Genomic DNA, 16,179 nt, shown 5'->3' with positions numbered 1-16,179 from the left:
AAAGGGGTAACATTGTTCCTTTCACTTCCACTTCATTGTCTTTTCCTTGTGCAAAGTGAGGAAATACATTATATATGATTTTATGTCATTCCATTCCCCACAAACCTCCAGAATGTCAGCCCATCAATAAGGTGTGCTGTTCTTAGGCAGGCTCCAGAAATATTGTGGAAGGATGCTGTAGCAAAAGCAGAAAGTCCTTGATGACTAATAAATTTATGATGTCACTACTGTGGGTAACCTGCAATGCCCTTCATCAAGGTTATCTCACAAGGTGGATTCAAGACTATAAAAACTTAGGCCACAATAAAAAGATCATTAATCTTTAAGCCCACATGGACCTGTTATTTTTTTCTCTTTAAAAAAAATCTCAGTTGTTTCCACCATGAACATGCCAAACAGGCTAACTCTGATTTAAAAAAAAAACAACTGCTTTCTTAAACTGCCAGATAACAAATCCCATATCGTTTCCCTAATGGCTGAGAATTAAAATGTTTTCAGTATTTCTTCTATCTCATGACAATCCAGTCTTTCCCCCAGTAAGCTAATTGCATGCCTGATAGAGTGGAAAGGTCTTTTAAACATTTGGTCTTGGATGCTAGAAATGCTGGTTACATATTCCACTTAGAAATAGTTGTCTATAATTGCAGTGAGTAGCACATTATGGCTCCTCCCACAGGACAACAAAACTGATTAAAAGAATAAGAGTGAATAGCGAAAGCATTATTGAAACTCGTAAACCGCTGAGAATCAGCAAAGGAAATTATCCATAGTGAAAAAGATGGAGAGGACATGATTACAAAATCTATTCCCCTTCAGCCATTAAACAGGGTCAGACATATGAGCTTTAAAAAGAAGAGCAAAACAAATAGATTTGCTCAAATACGGATTTTCTTTTTTAAGTCTTGCTGATTGTTGATGGGATGTGTGTCTTTCTGCCCATAGGTCTCAAATCCAAAAGCATTAATGATCTAGTGAAAGAGATCGTAAAAGAGCAGATCAAAGTCTCCCAAGATGACATGCAAGAGACCCTAGCCCAGATTTTCAAGATGATGTCTGATCTATCTGAAAACCTTGAGAGTACCAAAGAAATGGTCAAAAGTTTGAATGCATCTCAACAAAAGCTTTCATTGGAAATAGAAAACAGACCTGTAAAGATGGAAATCCTAGAGATAAAGTCCCAGATCTTGAACATTGAGGAGGAGATAAGCATTACATGTGACCAGCCAATCAGAGACTTGCAGGAAAAGCAGAAGGCTATGGGAGTTGCCTTGGAGCATCAAGGTTCAAAGAGTGACATTTTCTACGAATCCCTGAACAAGACTCTGAGCCAAATGAAAGAGGTTCACGAGCAGCTGTTATCCGCTGAAAGGGTCTCTGCTCAAAACATCCCTACAGCAACAGAAAGTAAATCAGTGAGTGATAACCTTACAGATTATATGGTTGGTCTGCATGAGAAAGTGAAAACACAGAGTCTGATGGTTCTGCAGCTGTATGATGATCTCAGAGTCCAAGACAGCAAGATCAACAACCTCACTCTAGCATTGGAGATCCAGAAAGACTCCTTACCAGAAGCATTTGAGGACATATTGTCTGAGTGCCAGAAGGAATTCCAAACAAAACTGAAGGGAGCAGAAGACAATGTGCTTACTTTAAACAGAACAATGGAGAACCTTGTGTTGCCTTTAGATGATAAAATGGACAAAATGACAGAGCAGATTAATGACCTCTGTTATGATATGGAGATCCTCCAGCCTTTGATTGAGCAAGGAGTGCCTTTTAGTCTTTCATCAGATGATGAGCAGCAGATTGAAAGAGAAGCTATAAACAGGAAGCTGGAAAATTTAACCAGCGTTGTGACGGGTCTGAGTTCCACCATCAAAGAACTCACCAAAAGCCAAAAGGAGCTTAAAAATGAAGCTCAAGCTCATGAGGAAGAATCTGAGAGACGAATTAATGAGTGTTTTGTTTTAATGGAAGATGGCTTAAATAAGACCATGGTGGTGATCAACAGTGCCATTGACTCTATTCAGGATAACTATGTAATGAAGGAAACACTGGATACCTTGAGAAATGAAACGGAAGCCTGCTGTCATGGAGCTGAGAACATGGAGAGCATATTGACATGGATACCCCAGTTTCAGCTGATGAACGAGTCCCTTCAGATACTAGTCAATGAGAATCAGAAACGGCGATTTGTTACAAGAAGGACTATGCCCCTTTCAGATCCTTCATCAGGTGAACAGAACAGAATAAGGTTCCCTGATCTTGGTCAAGTCCATCAGCTTTGGAACACATCAACATTGTCAAATACACAAGGACATCATGAAGATGCTGGCCACCAGGAAGAGATGCTCTTGCAGCCAGCACAGGAGCATGGAGATCACGAAGTTCGCCTGCAGGCTGTGGAAGCAAAAATAGCCAAGTTTTTAGCAAACAACTGCGTCTCAGTACGAAATGTCAAAGCTGCTATATCAGAAAAGGACAAAGAGGTCTCAGGTCGGTTCCAGACCATGAATTCCAGAATTAGAGCATTGGAGGCCAAATCCATCCGCGTGTCTGTAAGCATCCCTCTCTTAAACAAGACTGCTTATGAAGCCCGAAGCTTATGTCAAGATGTCTCTGGAAGAATCCAAGAGGTCACTGCCAGCATTCCCAGCTTAATGCAAGTTGCTCATCCAGATACTGTGCTGTTTCAGAAAGGCATGCAAGAGTTCACTGAATCTGTGCTGGAGATAAAAACAGGAATGATCCTCTCTAATCTAACCAGCTACGTAGACAAGTCCTTAACTGATGCCATATATAATATGACCAAACGTCTGAAGTCAACTCCTCCAGTTGTAAAAAAGCCGGGAACCGTAAAAAAGACGCCAACAAACATTACCACCAACCAGGCTGGACGGAGTCAGAGAAACACAGATACTGCTTTAGATGCAGGTAATGGATTTTATTAATATTCTTTCTGTTATTACTATTATGAAAGATCCTCGTGTTCTCATAGGCACTGCAGAGTACAAGAGAGAAACAAATCCTTGTCTACCATTTATAATCTGTTCTTAAAAAAACAGACAAAAGGATGGAAGGAGAAAGCACTACGATAATTAGAAGTAGTAGAAAAGGGGGTATTTAGAGGAGATGGAAGTTTTTATCAGTTGCCCAGAGCAGAGACAAGTGTCTTGGTAAATTAGTGATGAAAAGTCATAGGGGATGGAACCGACGTTTGCAGGAGCCAGGATCTGGACTAGAACCACACTTTGGCTGATTCCACAGTTATGATTTGCCAGGGTGTTTTCACTGCCTTGGATTCAAAATGTCGACACTGAATTTGCACCTGGCATTCTGCCGCTATGGTTTTCTCCAATCACTGGTCAGGACTCCAGCTGCAGCATGTGTTTTGCATTGCCATTGTGAGGGTGGGTGGTCCTACTTCCCATTATGCCTCCCCCCTGTTTATTGTCTGAGCATGCACAATAACGCACCTGCCCCATAACATAATTAAAAAAAAAATCACACACATCCATCCCTCAATTTCCACGGCGGTCGAATCATCCAAGCTGTGGTGGTGGTGGGGGGGGGGGAGTCTTATATTGATCAATCACCACACATGCATGAAGACAAAGCATGTTGGCTGCCATTACACAATATCTGCATCAAAGTTACAAAGGGCCCCGTTGCACCTTTAACTCATGAAAGTGTGCTTATATTCTGGAGGGAGAGATGGGGGAGATGGGGGAGGAATGTTAAGTCTTAGTTTTTGACTTAAGGTTAACTTTCTGGAGTATACTCAGGAGGTGGGCACTATTGCTATTATAAATGCACATTGTAACACAATTGTGTTCAAATTTTTAAAAAATTATGGAGGGAGGAGGGAGGCAGATGAGAGGAGAGGCAGATAATAGTCGGCGTTCATAGGTATCTATGACAACAGCACTTGAGGTGGGAATGGAGGAGAAGGCAGACTTGAATCCTGAGCTTCCTCATTGAATAACCACAGATTGCCTTCCGCTGTGAGGGGGAGAAATCGCAGCTTCTGAGAATTCTCAAACCGCACGGCAAACAGGAACTGCATTTGGAACTGCTCCTTAAGAGCCAGATTTTTGTGTAAAAGATTTATTTTTCTGTGGAACTTTAGGAAGGTGATTGTGGCATTTTTTGCAACTGCAGAAAGTCTTTCTGGTTGGTATTATGCATCTTTTGGTGCCAGGGGCCCACTTGTTTTGGCAGATTTGAAACCTGTCATGAAAACACATGAAAAGTGGGCACCATCTGGACACATTGAGCTGGGCTACATCCACCTCTGATACCTGAAGACCTCCAGCATGTCAACCAGGCAATGATTTTCCCCCTGTGAGGAAAGGGCAGATACCTTCAATAAGGATTTGTAGTGTATATTTGGCTAAGGAGGTTTACTAGAATAGAGGGGAAAACACTTGAGCCAAATAGACTCATGAGAAAGATCATTTGCCCAAAAATGATACAGCCTTTTTAATACAAAAATTGACCCTGGCTTTTGGTACATAACAGAATGACTTGTGAGAGTTAAATGGAACTTCCATGGTCAGTTAAAGCATATCTTTGAACATCAGATGTTGGAGAGAGCCAAGATGGGAATTAGGGATGCCAGCATCCAGGTGTGACCTGGGGAAGTCCTTGCCATCTGTGCTCGGTATATTGGCCCTCCAGGGCAACTGGCTGGCCACTGTGTGAAGCAAGATACTGGACTGGTTTGATCTAATAGGGCCTTTGTTGTCTTCTGAATCCACCTCAAGGGTTTTACAGTAATCTTGTCTCTATTCAGATATTGGATTTTTTTCTCAAATACTAATAATTCACATTTTATTTTATACCACATATTTCAATCCTTACTGTAGCCCTGTAAAGTTGACCACCAATTTTATTATTGGCATGTAGTACATAGAGAGAGGAATTAAGGCAAATTAACCTGTCTAAGATCATACAGTGGTCCCCAACCTTTTTATCACCAGGGACCAGTCAACGCTTGACAATTTTACTGAGGCCCGGGGGGGGGGTAGTCTTTTGTCAAGGGATGTTGCCACTGCCTGAGCCCCTGCTCCACTTGCTTTCCCGCCGGTGCCCCTGACTTCCCGCCGCCCGCTGGGGGGCCCTGCCAGCAGCTGTGCAGTGCCATGCCGAGGGGGAGCCCCAGCCATGGTGGCCGCTGGAGAGCACCAAAGGTGAGCTGGCAGCAGAATGGCAGGGCAGCCCCTGAGGCAGCAGCCAGGGAGGAGGACGAGTAGGAGCCATGGCGTGGTACTGACTGATCTACGAACCGGTACCAGTCTCTGGACCGGGGGTTGGGGACCACTGTATATTTGTGACAGGAGTTGAACTCCGTATCTCAGTTCTCACCACAATGCTAAATAGGTCCCTTTGCAGTTAAGGTTGCCAGGTCTGGGTTGGGAAATACCTGGAGACTTTGGGGGTGGAGCCATAAGTGGGTGGGATTTGGGGGAGGGAAGGACCTCAGTGGAGTATAATGCTATGGAGTCCCCCCCTCCAAAGCAGCCATTTTCTCCAAGGGAACTGATCTCTTTAGTCTAGAGGTGACCTGTAATTCTTGGGGCTCCCAAAGTCCCACCTGGGGCCTGGCATCCTAATTAAATGCCCAATTTGTGGTGTGGGGAGGCAGGGAATTTGTGTGGTTCAGTCAGAACCTACAAAAAAACCAAAACAGATCCATCCAAATGGCACTGACTGTTATTTGGAATCGGCAACACAAGATCGCACTTAAAACAACCTTTTGAAAGAAATAGTTCCAGCAAAATGTCATCGTTTTGGACACAATAAGGTAAATTGTTGAACAGTAAGGCCATTTTCATCCTTTCCTCTTTTATTTTTTTTCTTTTGTCCCCTGTCATCTTTTTCTTTTATTTCCATTCCTTCCACCTCGGTGCACACGCTCAAGGCAAGCCCAAAGTCAAGTGCTTGCAGTTCATCTGATAATCAAGCACGCAAGAAGTTTAAAGTGGATTCAGGCTTCAATAATATTTTCCACTTTATTTCATATCTGGCTGCTTACTCATTCTGCCTTAAAGCCCTGGAAGCATCGTCTGCATGGCAGTGAAACAACTCCAGTCGGCGGCAGCACGGATGAAGCGCCTGCCCTGGTCTTTTCGCCGGCTGTATTTCATCTTTGCTGAATGAGGGCTGACTGCATTTCAGCTGGCCCTGTTGAAGCACAGTGGGCAGCTTGGCAATCAACATCTAGGGGGCAAAGAAGATTTTCAGGAGGCTGAGAGGAATGGGCAGATTGCTGCCCTGCTCAGGAGCATGCTGTTCTCTTGTGCCAAGGAAAAAAGGAAGCCCTCTTTCCCCCTAGGTTCTTGCAGAACTGGCCTGCCGCTAATGAACAATAAGTGATTTCTTAATGGACAGTAATGGCCTGTCACGCTTGGCCTATTTTGGAAGGAAGTTATATCCGAAAGGGACAGTTTGTATAGCTCTGAATCTGGGCAGCAAGAGAAAGCAGTCTTGAGTTTTGGAGCGAGGATTGCCAACCTCCAGGTGAGGCCCGGTGAATTAGAACTGATTTCCAGACCACAGAGATCAATTTCCCTAGAGAAAATGGCCACTCTGGATGGTGGGCTCTATGGCAAAAGGATGCCGGTCCCCAGCTGGGACCTAGGGACCCCCTGGAATTATCGCCCATCTCCAGGCCAAAGAGATCTGTTCCCCTGAAGAACATGGCTACTTTGGAGAGTGGTCCCTATAGCATTATATTCCATTGAGGTCCCTCCCTACCCTCCCACTCTCAGCTCCACTCCCAAAATCTCCAGGTATTTCTCAACCCAAAGATGGCAACCATTTCAACAACATCTCATCTAGAGTTCCCTGCTCTGGGTTGGGAAATACCTGGAGAGTGAGAGGGGACATGATTGCTCTCTATAAGTATTTGAAAGGTTGTCACTCAGAGAAGGGCAGGGAGTGGTTCCTGTTGGCAGCAGAGGATGAGACCCACATTAACGGGTTTAAATTAGCTATAAACCTGCCTGGAGACTGCATCCCTAAATCCCTGCTGACCACCTTCCCCTCTAGAAACTCTGCCCTCTCCAGGCTCTACACCAAAATCTCCTGGAATTTGTCTCCCGTCACCTAGAGACCAGTTGTAATCCCAAGAGGTCTCCAGATTGAAAAATAGGGTGATGGCGGTGGGGGACATTTGGCCCTCTTTGTTACCATCTGGAGACTGGCAACCCTAACCTTAGCCTCTTTCTGCATAGCCTCTCCTTGATCTCTCAGAGCAGCATTGATAAGGGGGATCTCCAGTGTCCCACTCCTGGAAGTATGCAATTCTACAGTACAATACTAAGTTCTGCAACTACATTTCCTTCTCCCAAACAGCCAGCAATAATATTAGTGCTCTTGTGATCAAATGTGATGTTTGTGTACTAGAGTGGAAAATATATACTTCAGCATGTATGCAGGATTTCTCATGCATGCATGATCTTGCTGTCAAGTGTTTCAGGAATCTGGTGCTACAAGGAGACTGACTCTGCAAAACTGCCCTGGAGCTTCTTGTAAGTGATGGTGATGGGGTTTCAAGGAAAATCCACATTTTCAAGATGTAACCTCCTCTTCCTTTCGGGTTCTGAGGAGAACAGCTCAACTCCAGGATGGTTTCAGGGCCTGGTCCAGGTCTTTTCTCTCCCTTCTCAAGCAAGGGTTCCCAGTGTAGTTCTGTGGGAGAGCCAGTTTGGTGTGAGAGCCAGTTTGGTGTAGTGTTTAGGAGTGTGGACTTCTAATCTGGCACGCCAGGTTCGATTCCGCACTCGCCCACATGCAGCCAGCTGGGTGACCTTGGGCTCGCCACGGCACTGATAAAACTGTTCTGACCGGGCAGTGATATCAGCGCTCTCTCAGCTTCTCCCACCTCACAGGGTGTCTGTTGTGGGGAGAGGAATGGGAAGGCGACTGTAAGCCGCTTTGAGCCTCCTTCGGGTAGGGAAATGTGGCATATAAGAACCAACTCTTCTTCTTCTTCTGGGTGCCAAGGTGTCTGTTGACCCCTTTCATGGTGCCTGCCAAGTGTTTTTAGAAAGTGTGTGGGGCCAGATGGGGGGGGGTTGTTGTCCAGGATACCTTCTTATTCGCTGAGCTGTTTTTTTAAAAATGTTGCTTTGGGAACAGCAGCATAAGGGGCTTTGCTGAGTAACTGCTGGTAAGCTGTCTATAAATGCAAGAAAACATTTTGAAACAGCACATTCACGAAAGCATCCTGTTAAACAGTGTTCCTACCTTAAATATTGAAGAGTGACTGTTAGAGTCATATAGAACCTCACTCTCTGACATTGTCCTGCAGCAGGGATTTGGTGGTTGCCCCACCACCCTGCGTCAGAATTCCAAAGGCAGCCATGGCCTCAAAAAACATTGGGGACCGCTGCTCTAAAGTGTAAATTGTCACACCCCCCACCCCCCAGCATATTCTCTTAGTCCCATTTATCACTTTCTATGGAGGGATGGAAATGAGAGGTGGACCCTAACATGGACAAAATAAACCTATTGGGAAGCACAACAGAGAAGAATACATTTGCACTGGGAATCGGTTATGAGATGCTCTTTTTTAGGAGGCCCATTGCCTTTGGTCTTCATCCCATAGCCTGACAGGCACCAACCCTGAGTGAGCAGGGTCTAACTCTGTTAGTCAGAATCTGATTCTTAGGAGACCTGGCAAGATGGGGGTAAACAGTATCCACAGAATAGCATATTAGCTTTCAGTGAAGGTGGGTAGCCATGTTAGTATGTCTGTAGCAGCAGAAAAGAGCTTTATCAGCTTTAAACATGGGTAGTCAAACTGCGGCCCTCCAGATGTCCATGGACTACAATTCCCAGGAGCCCCCTGCCAGCAAATGCTGGCAGGGGCTTCTGGGAATTGTAGTTCATGGACATCTGGAGGGCCGCAGTTTGACTACCCCTAAGACATGCTGTCCAAACACCCAGGCTCTCTATTGTTGCATTGCCATTCGGTACCAAAGTGCCTCTTTGAATATGCTTTGCACTTTGTGTTTTAATTGCAAGAGACTGATCGTTATCCTAATTCAGTTTGACTTTTCATGCTTCAACTTGGCATATTTAGTGCAATAGGACAGGAGACAGATGAACGCGGGTTTTGTTGTTTTTTGTAATTTAGAATGGAGGAAGAGCATTGCACATTGACACTGTCTGCCTAATAGAGTACTAAGAAGTTTCAGGAGCAGTGGGTCCATAGTGGTGCAGAAACAGTAGGCCTTCAAAACATGACCTCAGTATGGGTATGTTTCTCATGGACCGCTTATGCACTGGAGGTTTCATACCGGGCTGCATGCTGGAGTTTTAGTCATGACAGGTTGCCCCACCTCTTCCTGCACCCACACGGGGGAGCATTTGGGCTGGTGCACCTCATCCGCCATTTAAACCCCTGCTTTCTGCTTCTCACTACTCTTCTGTTTTTCACTAGAAGCAGAATGCAGGGGCTTAAATGGCTCCAAGCTTTTTACTCCCCACTGCTTTTTGCAGGGAAACTCCTGCTTTACGCTCCTCTACATGTAGTGGGGAGCAGAAAGCAAGGGCTACAAACTGCTACAAACCTGTTAAGTTTGTGAACCAACCTCCTCCTTCATATCGATTTGGCAATGAATCATGAGCTGAAGTGAACCATCCCTAGCTTGGAGATTAAATTTCATCAGCCCAACATGCTGTCATTGCTGCTGCCAGTATCTTCTAGGAAGAGAGGAAGGCTGGCTTATTTCCTACTTCATAAGATAGCTGCCTCTTTGGGTAGCCCTCTCTGGTTGGGAATTCCTGGAGATGTTGAGGGTGGAGGTTAGAGTTTGGGGAGGGATCACAGGAGGGTATAATGCCATAGATTTCAACCTCAAAACCAGCCATTTTTAATGGGGCATTGATCTCTTGTCATCTGGAGATCAGCTGTAATTTTGAGAGATCTCAGGGCCTCACAACCCTACCCCTCAAGATGGGACCTGGTACCCTCCAGGAATTGCAAGTGATCCCCAACCTACAGAGATCAATTTCTGCCATGGAAATGGCAGTTCCAGATGTTGGACTCTATTGTGGCAACACTTCCCTGCAAGAGCGTCTTCCCCATGGCCCACTCTCCCCTGGCACGGCCGCCAAATCTTCAGGAATTTCTCAACTGGCAATCCTGCTTCCTCCTCAATAGCAACAGCTTGGTCTCTGTGTTAGGCCTGATGAATCGACATGGTCAAACATGTAAGGAACTGGAAAGGTTGTTTTGTTTAAAGACCGGTGCAAGAAAGGGAACGGGGACCTAACACAGCAAAAGGCTGTTGTGAATTCATCTCTCTCTTTCACAGGAAGTCACCAGGGAAGGCAGCAAGTACACAGAAACTCACAGGGGGTACATCCCCATGATTAAATGATTTGATTGGATGATTGATTGATTATACTCCACAAATGTTGAGGCCGCTACAGCTCCTGCAGGGCTTGCAACATTCAAAATGTCATACCACTACATACTCTCCAATATTTCAGCAAGGGCAAGCTTATGATGCCCAGTCTCTTGCAGTAAGGACAGAGACAGAGTTTCTTCTCCCCCTACCCCCCACCAACACACACACACACACACAGCAATGACAAACTGCTGAAGGCTCCTCTGCTGGCTGAATGGTGTATTCATTTACTGTGTAATAGCCTATTGATTTAACGGAATCTACTTGGGTTCCTGCTACCAGGAGAAAAACAAGTGCAATTATTTTTTTCAAATACATACATCCAGAAAAGTGGATTTAAAAAGTATTTGAACAACACATTGCATTATTCACAATACATTATTCACAATTCAAAAATTGCAGCTCATCTAAATATCAGGCTGTATCCTACCGTGTTGCTCATGCATTTGCACACATATGCCCTTGAGACAAGATGCTTCTATTTCCCACTCAGAGATTTCGTTTCTGTGGACTCCTGCAGGAGGGAACTAAACGTTGAAGCAATGTATACAAATCATTTTTTTTAAAAACAAGATATCCCCAAAAGGCCGGAAAAGACAGCCCTTGCTAAGCAGGGACAGTTACAGCATGTGATATCACAAGACACTGTACATCAATAATTAGAAACAGAAAATGTGCACTGGAGTTTTGCAAAGCCAGCATGTTAAGAATACACAACAAAAATAATCCTGAATTAAGAATATCACACACCCAGCCTAGACAAGAAAGGTGGTCCCCTAAAACTTTCAATTGGTCAGTAGGCCTCCCATGTATTTGCCCAGGGTGGGGAATTATAAGTCCCCAGCCCCAATTTCCTGCCTTCAAGTAATTGAGGAAGGGGAAAAAAGTGGACTCCACCTAGGGTCAGGGCCAGTTTATTGATGTAGAACATGTGGCACGTGCTATGGTCCCCGCACAGTACCTCCCCCCGCAGGATTGGGGCCATAGCCTCTCTCCTCCCCCCTTTTCCCTCTTTAAGGAGACTCAGAGGGCATTTCCGCATATCTGTAAAAATAATCACGCCTCCTGGCCCCTCCTCACCTTTTTGATTTCTCGCTATTCTCTGCCACCATTTTGCGCTTCTCACCCTCCACATCGCCTGCTTGAAATGACAGAAGAGAGCAACGGGGTTTATACGCGACTCTCTTCTACCTGTCAATCAAGCCAGGCAGCCAATCCCCTTTCTTCATGCTTTATAGGTCCTGCGATGGCCGCTATTTTTTTTTAATGCATACTTCTCCATTGCTATGCCTATGCATCTAATCATAGATGCATCTAATCATAGATTCATAGCACTTTTTGAACGCTACCCCTTATTGAATCACGAGTCTTGATAATTTGAAAAATTAATCTCGTTCGCAGTTTTTTGAGGGAGGAGCTTTAGAGAGGCATGCTTTGCGCAACAACATTTCTGGCATCGCCTGCATGCTTGTCTGCCTATTCGTTGCTCCAGGATTTTAGACATTTTAAAAAAGATGTTCCCATCCCCGGGAGAGGGGGGCGGGAGCGAGGGCAGGACGAGGCAGGCACCTTTCACGTGTTTTAGCCTCCATAACTTCCTTCTGCTGGTTGCTTGCTGGCTGCTCTCCATTAGCTAGTGCTACATAGTTTGGTGAATCTACTTTTTAGGATTCACCAAGTAGTGCTTTAAAATGGAAGATGTAGCCAGCTGTTTACTGCCCAGACACTGCATGTTAGTGACAACATATGGATAGGCCAGAATATAACGACAACGGAAGGTAGGCATTTCACTATTTTCAGCGGGTGCGGAAATCCCCGGAGTGACACCCCTTTCCACTGTAGGGGACCCCTCTGCCCTCAGTCTGGCTGCTGCTGCCACAATTGTACCCATGAATCCTTAAACTGGCTGTGGTGCTATAGGCCCCGTGAATCCTTAAACCACTCCTTCAGAGGGTGCTCTAGGAATTCCCCCTGGTTAATTTCCAAGAGGCTTTTGACAAGGTACATCACAAAAGCCTTCTGATAGTTTTAGGGGGTAGCTTGGGTGGTCTGCAGTACAAGAGACAGTTTCAAGTTCAGCCCCATCTTAGAGACCAACATATTTGGAGGGGTATGAACGTTCAAATAGAGAAGCCTCAAAGGGAGATTAAAATGTGACATCGCTGAATTTGAGTTCACTCACAAATTCATAACAATGGACTTACATGGTCCATTATCTAAATACAGGTACACATTTTCTTCCCCTAATCATTTGCCCCCAGGTCAAAACAAGCGGATTACATGGTACATCACATTTCTGCATCCTGAGTCCATTCACTGCCACAACTCTCCCGCCTTCACTGAGATATAAAGAAGGAGCTCCATTCTTGCTTGCATTTGACAAGGGGAGCTTTACTCCCAAAAGCCCCCCCCCAAAAAAAGAAATCTTGGTGGTCTCTAAGGTGGTCCTGGACTCAAAAGCCTCCTGAGTTTGTTTAGCATTTATGGGATAAGAAGATGGTTGCATTTACAGAAAACAAGCAAGTGAAGAAGTGTTCAAGTCTAACCTTCTCCCTGACTTCTTTTTGTTGTATGAAGGGGTGTTCAGCCATATGATCCCTTTTTCAATCTGAACGATGCAGCCCAAACCCAAATGCGTCTGCGGGAGAAATCGGTCACAATTTGTGGTAGCATTTGGAGGCTTGCATGCTTGTCTTATCTGTTGGCAAACCCTAATAGTAAAGTAGAGCAAGCCAGTGTTTCTTCTCCTGTTCTGGGCATTTGAGCTTCACTCCTGCCTCGCTGTATCTGGGCCTTATTGTGATCGATGGAATGCAATGCCTTGGAGAGAAAATAATTACTTAAGTCATACAGAAACTTCTCGTCGTGTTTCAGTCCATAAACCTCATCAGTCTAACCTCAGGCTGGGGGAGGAGGTGAGGGGCTGTGCTTTGTACAAAGAGCACAAAGCTTTGCATTCAGGCCGGCGAACTCAGATTCATCACTGCCGAAGTACGACGGCATCTGAAATGACTGGGCTGGAAATTAAAGATAGCTCAGAGCACCAGTGAAGTGCTTATGAAAAGAGGCAATTCCACACATCTGCCGGCAATCAGCACTTATTCTGAAACACCCTTTTCATCACCCGCACCCACCTACCTCTTGAGCGCTCCTGCGCTATACTGTCAAGACCCGGGGTCTGTCCCATTCGTAGTCTGGTTGGAAGAACACGCACCGTCTTATTGTGACTGCTTAGGAGTCTTAAGGGCTGGGCTCTTTGAATCGTTTCTGGTAATTCAATTTATCTAATCCTGAGATGATAGAAAACAGGACAGTTCAAGGGGTTGGGTGGGAGGATATTCCCAGTTGCTGCTGACTCTTGCTTCTAACTATGTTCAAGCAAACAAAATATGCATGTTCCTCTACAGGACAGGATATACCAGAAAAGACTTCTTGTGTAGCTCAGCAGTTTGTTCTGTTTCAGCAATACAGATCTTTACAAGACAGCCTTTCTGTTCAAGTGCATTCAAAGGCAAATGAAGATTTGACTTGCCAGTAGGAAACTATTGCTCCGGTTTCCATTTAATACAAGTTCATATACAACTCAGGTTCATATACAACTCAGGTTGTATGTTCATATACAACTCAGGTTGCCATTTTGCGGGCAAGCCCCTGCTAACATGTCCTGTCTTCTCACTGCCAGTCAACGGAGTGAGAGCAGGGGGGAATTGGGGAAAGGGCATGACACGGTGCTGTGACATCACTTCCAGTTGGAACCGAGAATAGACACAGGTGCAATACACCAACACTCTAGGAATTTCCCAGATCTCTGTGGTTTTTCACCAAAGAGATCATGTGAAATCCTAGAGCATCACCTGAGTTCCTAGTGGGAAATGACATCATGCCAATGCTGTTTTGATGTCTCCGCCCCCTCCCCAAGAGTTCTCATTACAACTAAGAGTAGGACTAGCAACCGTATACATAATGTACATAATGTAGACTAGATCTGTGGGAATCAGTTGTATGGAGAAGGCATCAGCTAGTTTTCATTAAGGCAGTGGAACTCAAAATACACCCCATGCGGGTCAAGAGTGAATGGAGAGGGGCTCTACAAATCTCCAGGGTTCAGGGGTAGAGCATCTGCTTTGTGTGCAGAAGTTCCCAGGTTCAATCCCTGCTACCGCCATTTGAAGATGACGTGAAAGACCTCTGCCCGACACCTTAAACCAGGGGTAGTCAAACTGCAGCCCTCCAGATGTCCATGGACTACAATTCCCATGAGCCCCTGCCAGCAACTGCTGGCAGGGGCTCATTGGAATTGTAGTCCATGGACATCTGGAGGGCCGCAGTTTGACTACCCCTGCCTTAAACAGCCAGTCAAAGCATACAATGCTGACCTTAATACACCAGTGGCAGTTTCATGGATTTGGTGTCATGTTGTGTTTGGCATCCAATTCAGATGCTTACACAAAGATCCTGTTTCTGCAGCAGAGGACCAGGCAGGCCCCCTATTTAATTGCCTGATCTTTCCTCTCTCTTTTTTTGAAAAACCAGAATATGGTTCAGATGTCTTGTGCTTTCAGATGGCTACGTGGAACATCCAGGCCACATATTAAGAGCCTTGTTTTTTCACTATGGGATAATCACATTTGAATTTCCAGTCCTGGACTAGTAGAGTAGCCTTGCCATTAAAATGCAAGTCTCTGTTTAGACGTTCCCCCTCCCACCCCCACCCTCATTTATCTTAAGCAACGTTTAGCAAATGCAGCCCCCCCCCCTGAATGTTCGATCAAGGGAGAAGGCATCATGGAGAGGAGGGGCTTTAAGCCTTTCTCCCCCTGCTGTTTTCTCATGGTGGGGGAGCTGCTTTGCCCCTGCTGGGGGGAAAATCCAGGTACCCATTAAGTTTTCCTCAAAGGAGCTGAAGCAGCCAAGGGGTGGCTTTTCACAGAACGAAGGATAAAACCCCCTCCCTCCCAATCCCCTTGCCAGGTTCCTTCTTGATCAGACAATCCTAGGGGCTACATCTGCCAAAGAAGGGGGGAGAGGAAGTTTAAAACAAACACGGGAATAAGCATGACGTGTAACTGAGCCCACTGTACAAATTCCCACCTGTAAAAGGGGAGCTGGACGATTCAAGCACTAAGTGGTATATAAATGATTAATAAAATACAATTTGACAGTATGCTGCAGCACGCAGGCGAGGGCTGGGTGTCTCCCCTGTGCCTTAGACTGGCAGAAATGAGGAATGATTAGCTAGGCGAGACCTGATACCATCAGGACTGCGGCGACTGAATTCTCCAGAGGCAAATAATATTTGGGAAACAAAGCGCAGACTCCTGGAAAACAGCATAACTTATAGGCCAACAAACAAGGATTGGGTGTCTTCTCTCCGTCCCCTCTATTCAAGAAAGGGGTTACCCTTAAGGCAGGGAGGTTTTTAAATTCAAAGGCCCAAAGTGTCTTCAGGGCCTGAAGGATACTTCCATGTGTGTGTATGTGTTTGTGTGTGTGTGTGAGAGAGAATGTGTGTGTGTGAAAGAGAGAGAGAGAGAGAGAGAGAATGTGTGTGTGTGTGTGTGAAAGAGAGAGAATGTGTGTGTGTAAGAGAGAATGTGTGTGTGTGAAAGAGAGAGAGAGAGAGACAGAGAATGTGTGTGTGTGTGTGTGAAAGAGAGAGAATGTGTGTGTGTGTGAAAGAGAGAGAGAATGTGTGTGTGTGTGTGTAAGAGAGAGAATGTGTGTGTGTGAAAGAGAGAGAGAGACAGAGAATGTG

General features: G+C 45.3%; 1 protein-coding gene across 1 annotated transcript in view; it reads left to right on the top strand.

The window, feature by feature from the left end:
* Window positions 1-16,179, top strand: part of MMRN1 (multimerin 1) — an 80,173-nt gene that overhangs the window by 53,525 nt on the left and 10,469 nt on the right. Inside the window, exon 6 of the mRNA XM_077300891.1 lies at window positions 943-2,934. Within this exon, the coding sequence (XP_077157006.1) occupies window positions 943-2,934 (1,992 nt within the window). The remainder of the gene's footprint in view (window positions 1-942; window positions 2,935-16,179) is intronic.

This window comes from Paroedura picta, chromosome 10 (genome assembly GCF_049243985.1).
Source record: "Paroedura picta isolate Pp20150507F chromosome 10, Ppicta_v3.0, whole genome shotgun sequence".
Classification (NCBI taxonomy): Eukaryota; Metazoa; Chordata; class Lepidosauria; order Squamata; family Gekkonidae; genus Paroedura; species Paroedura picta.
This window is presented reverse-complemented; position numbering and strand designations above follow the sequence as displayed.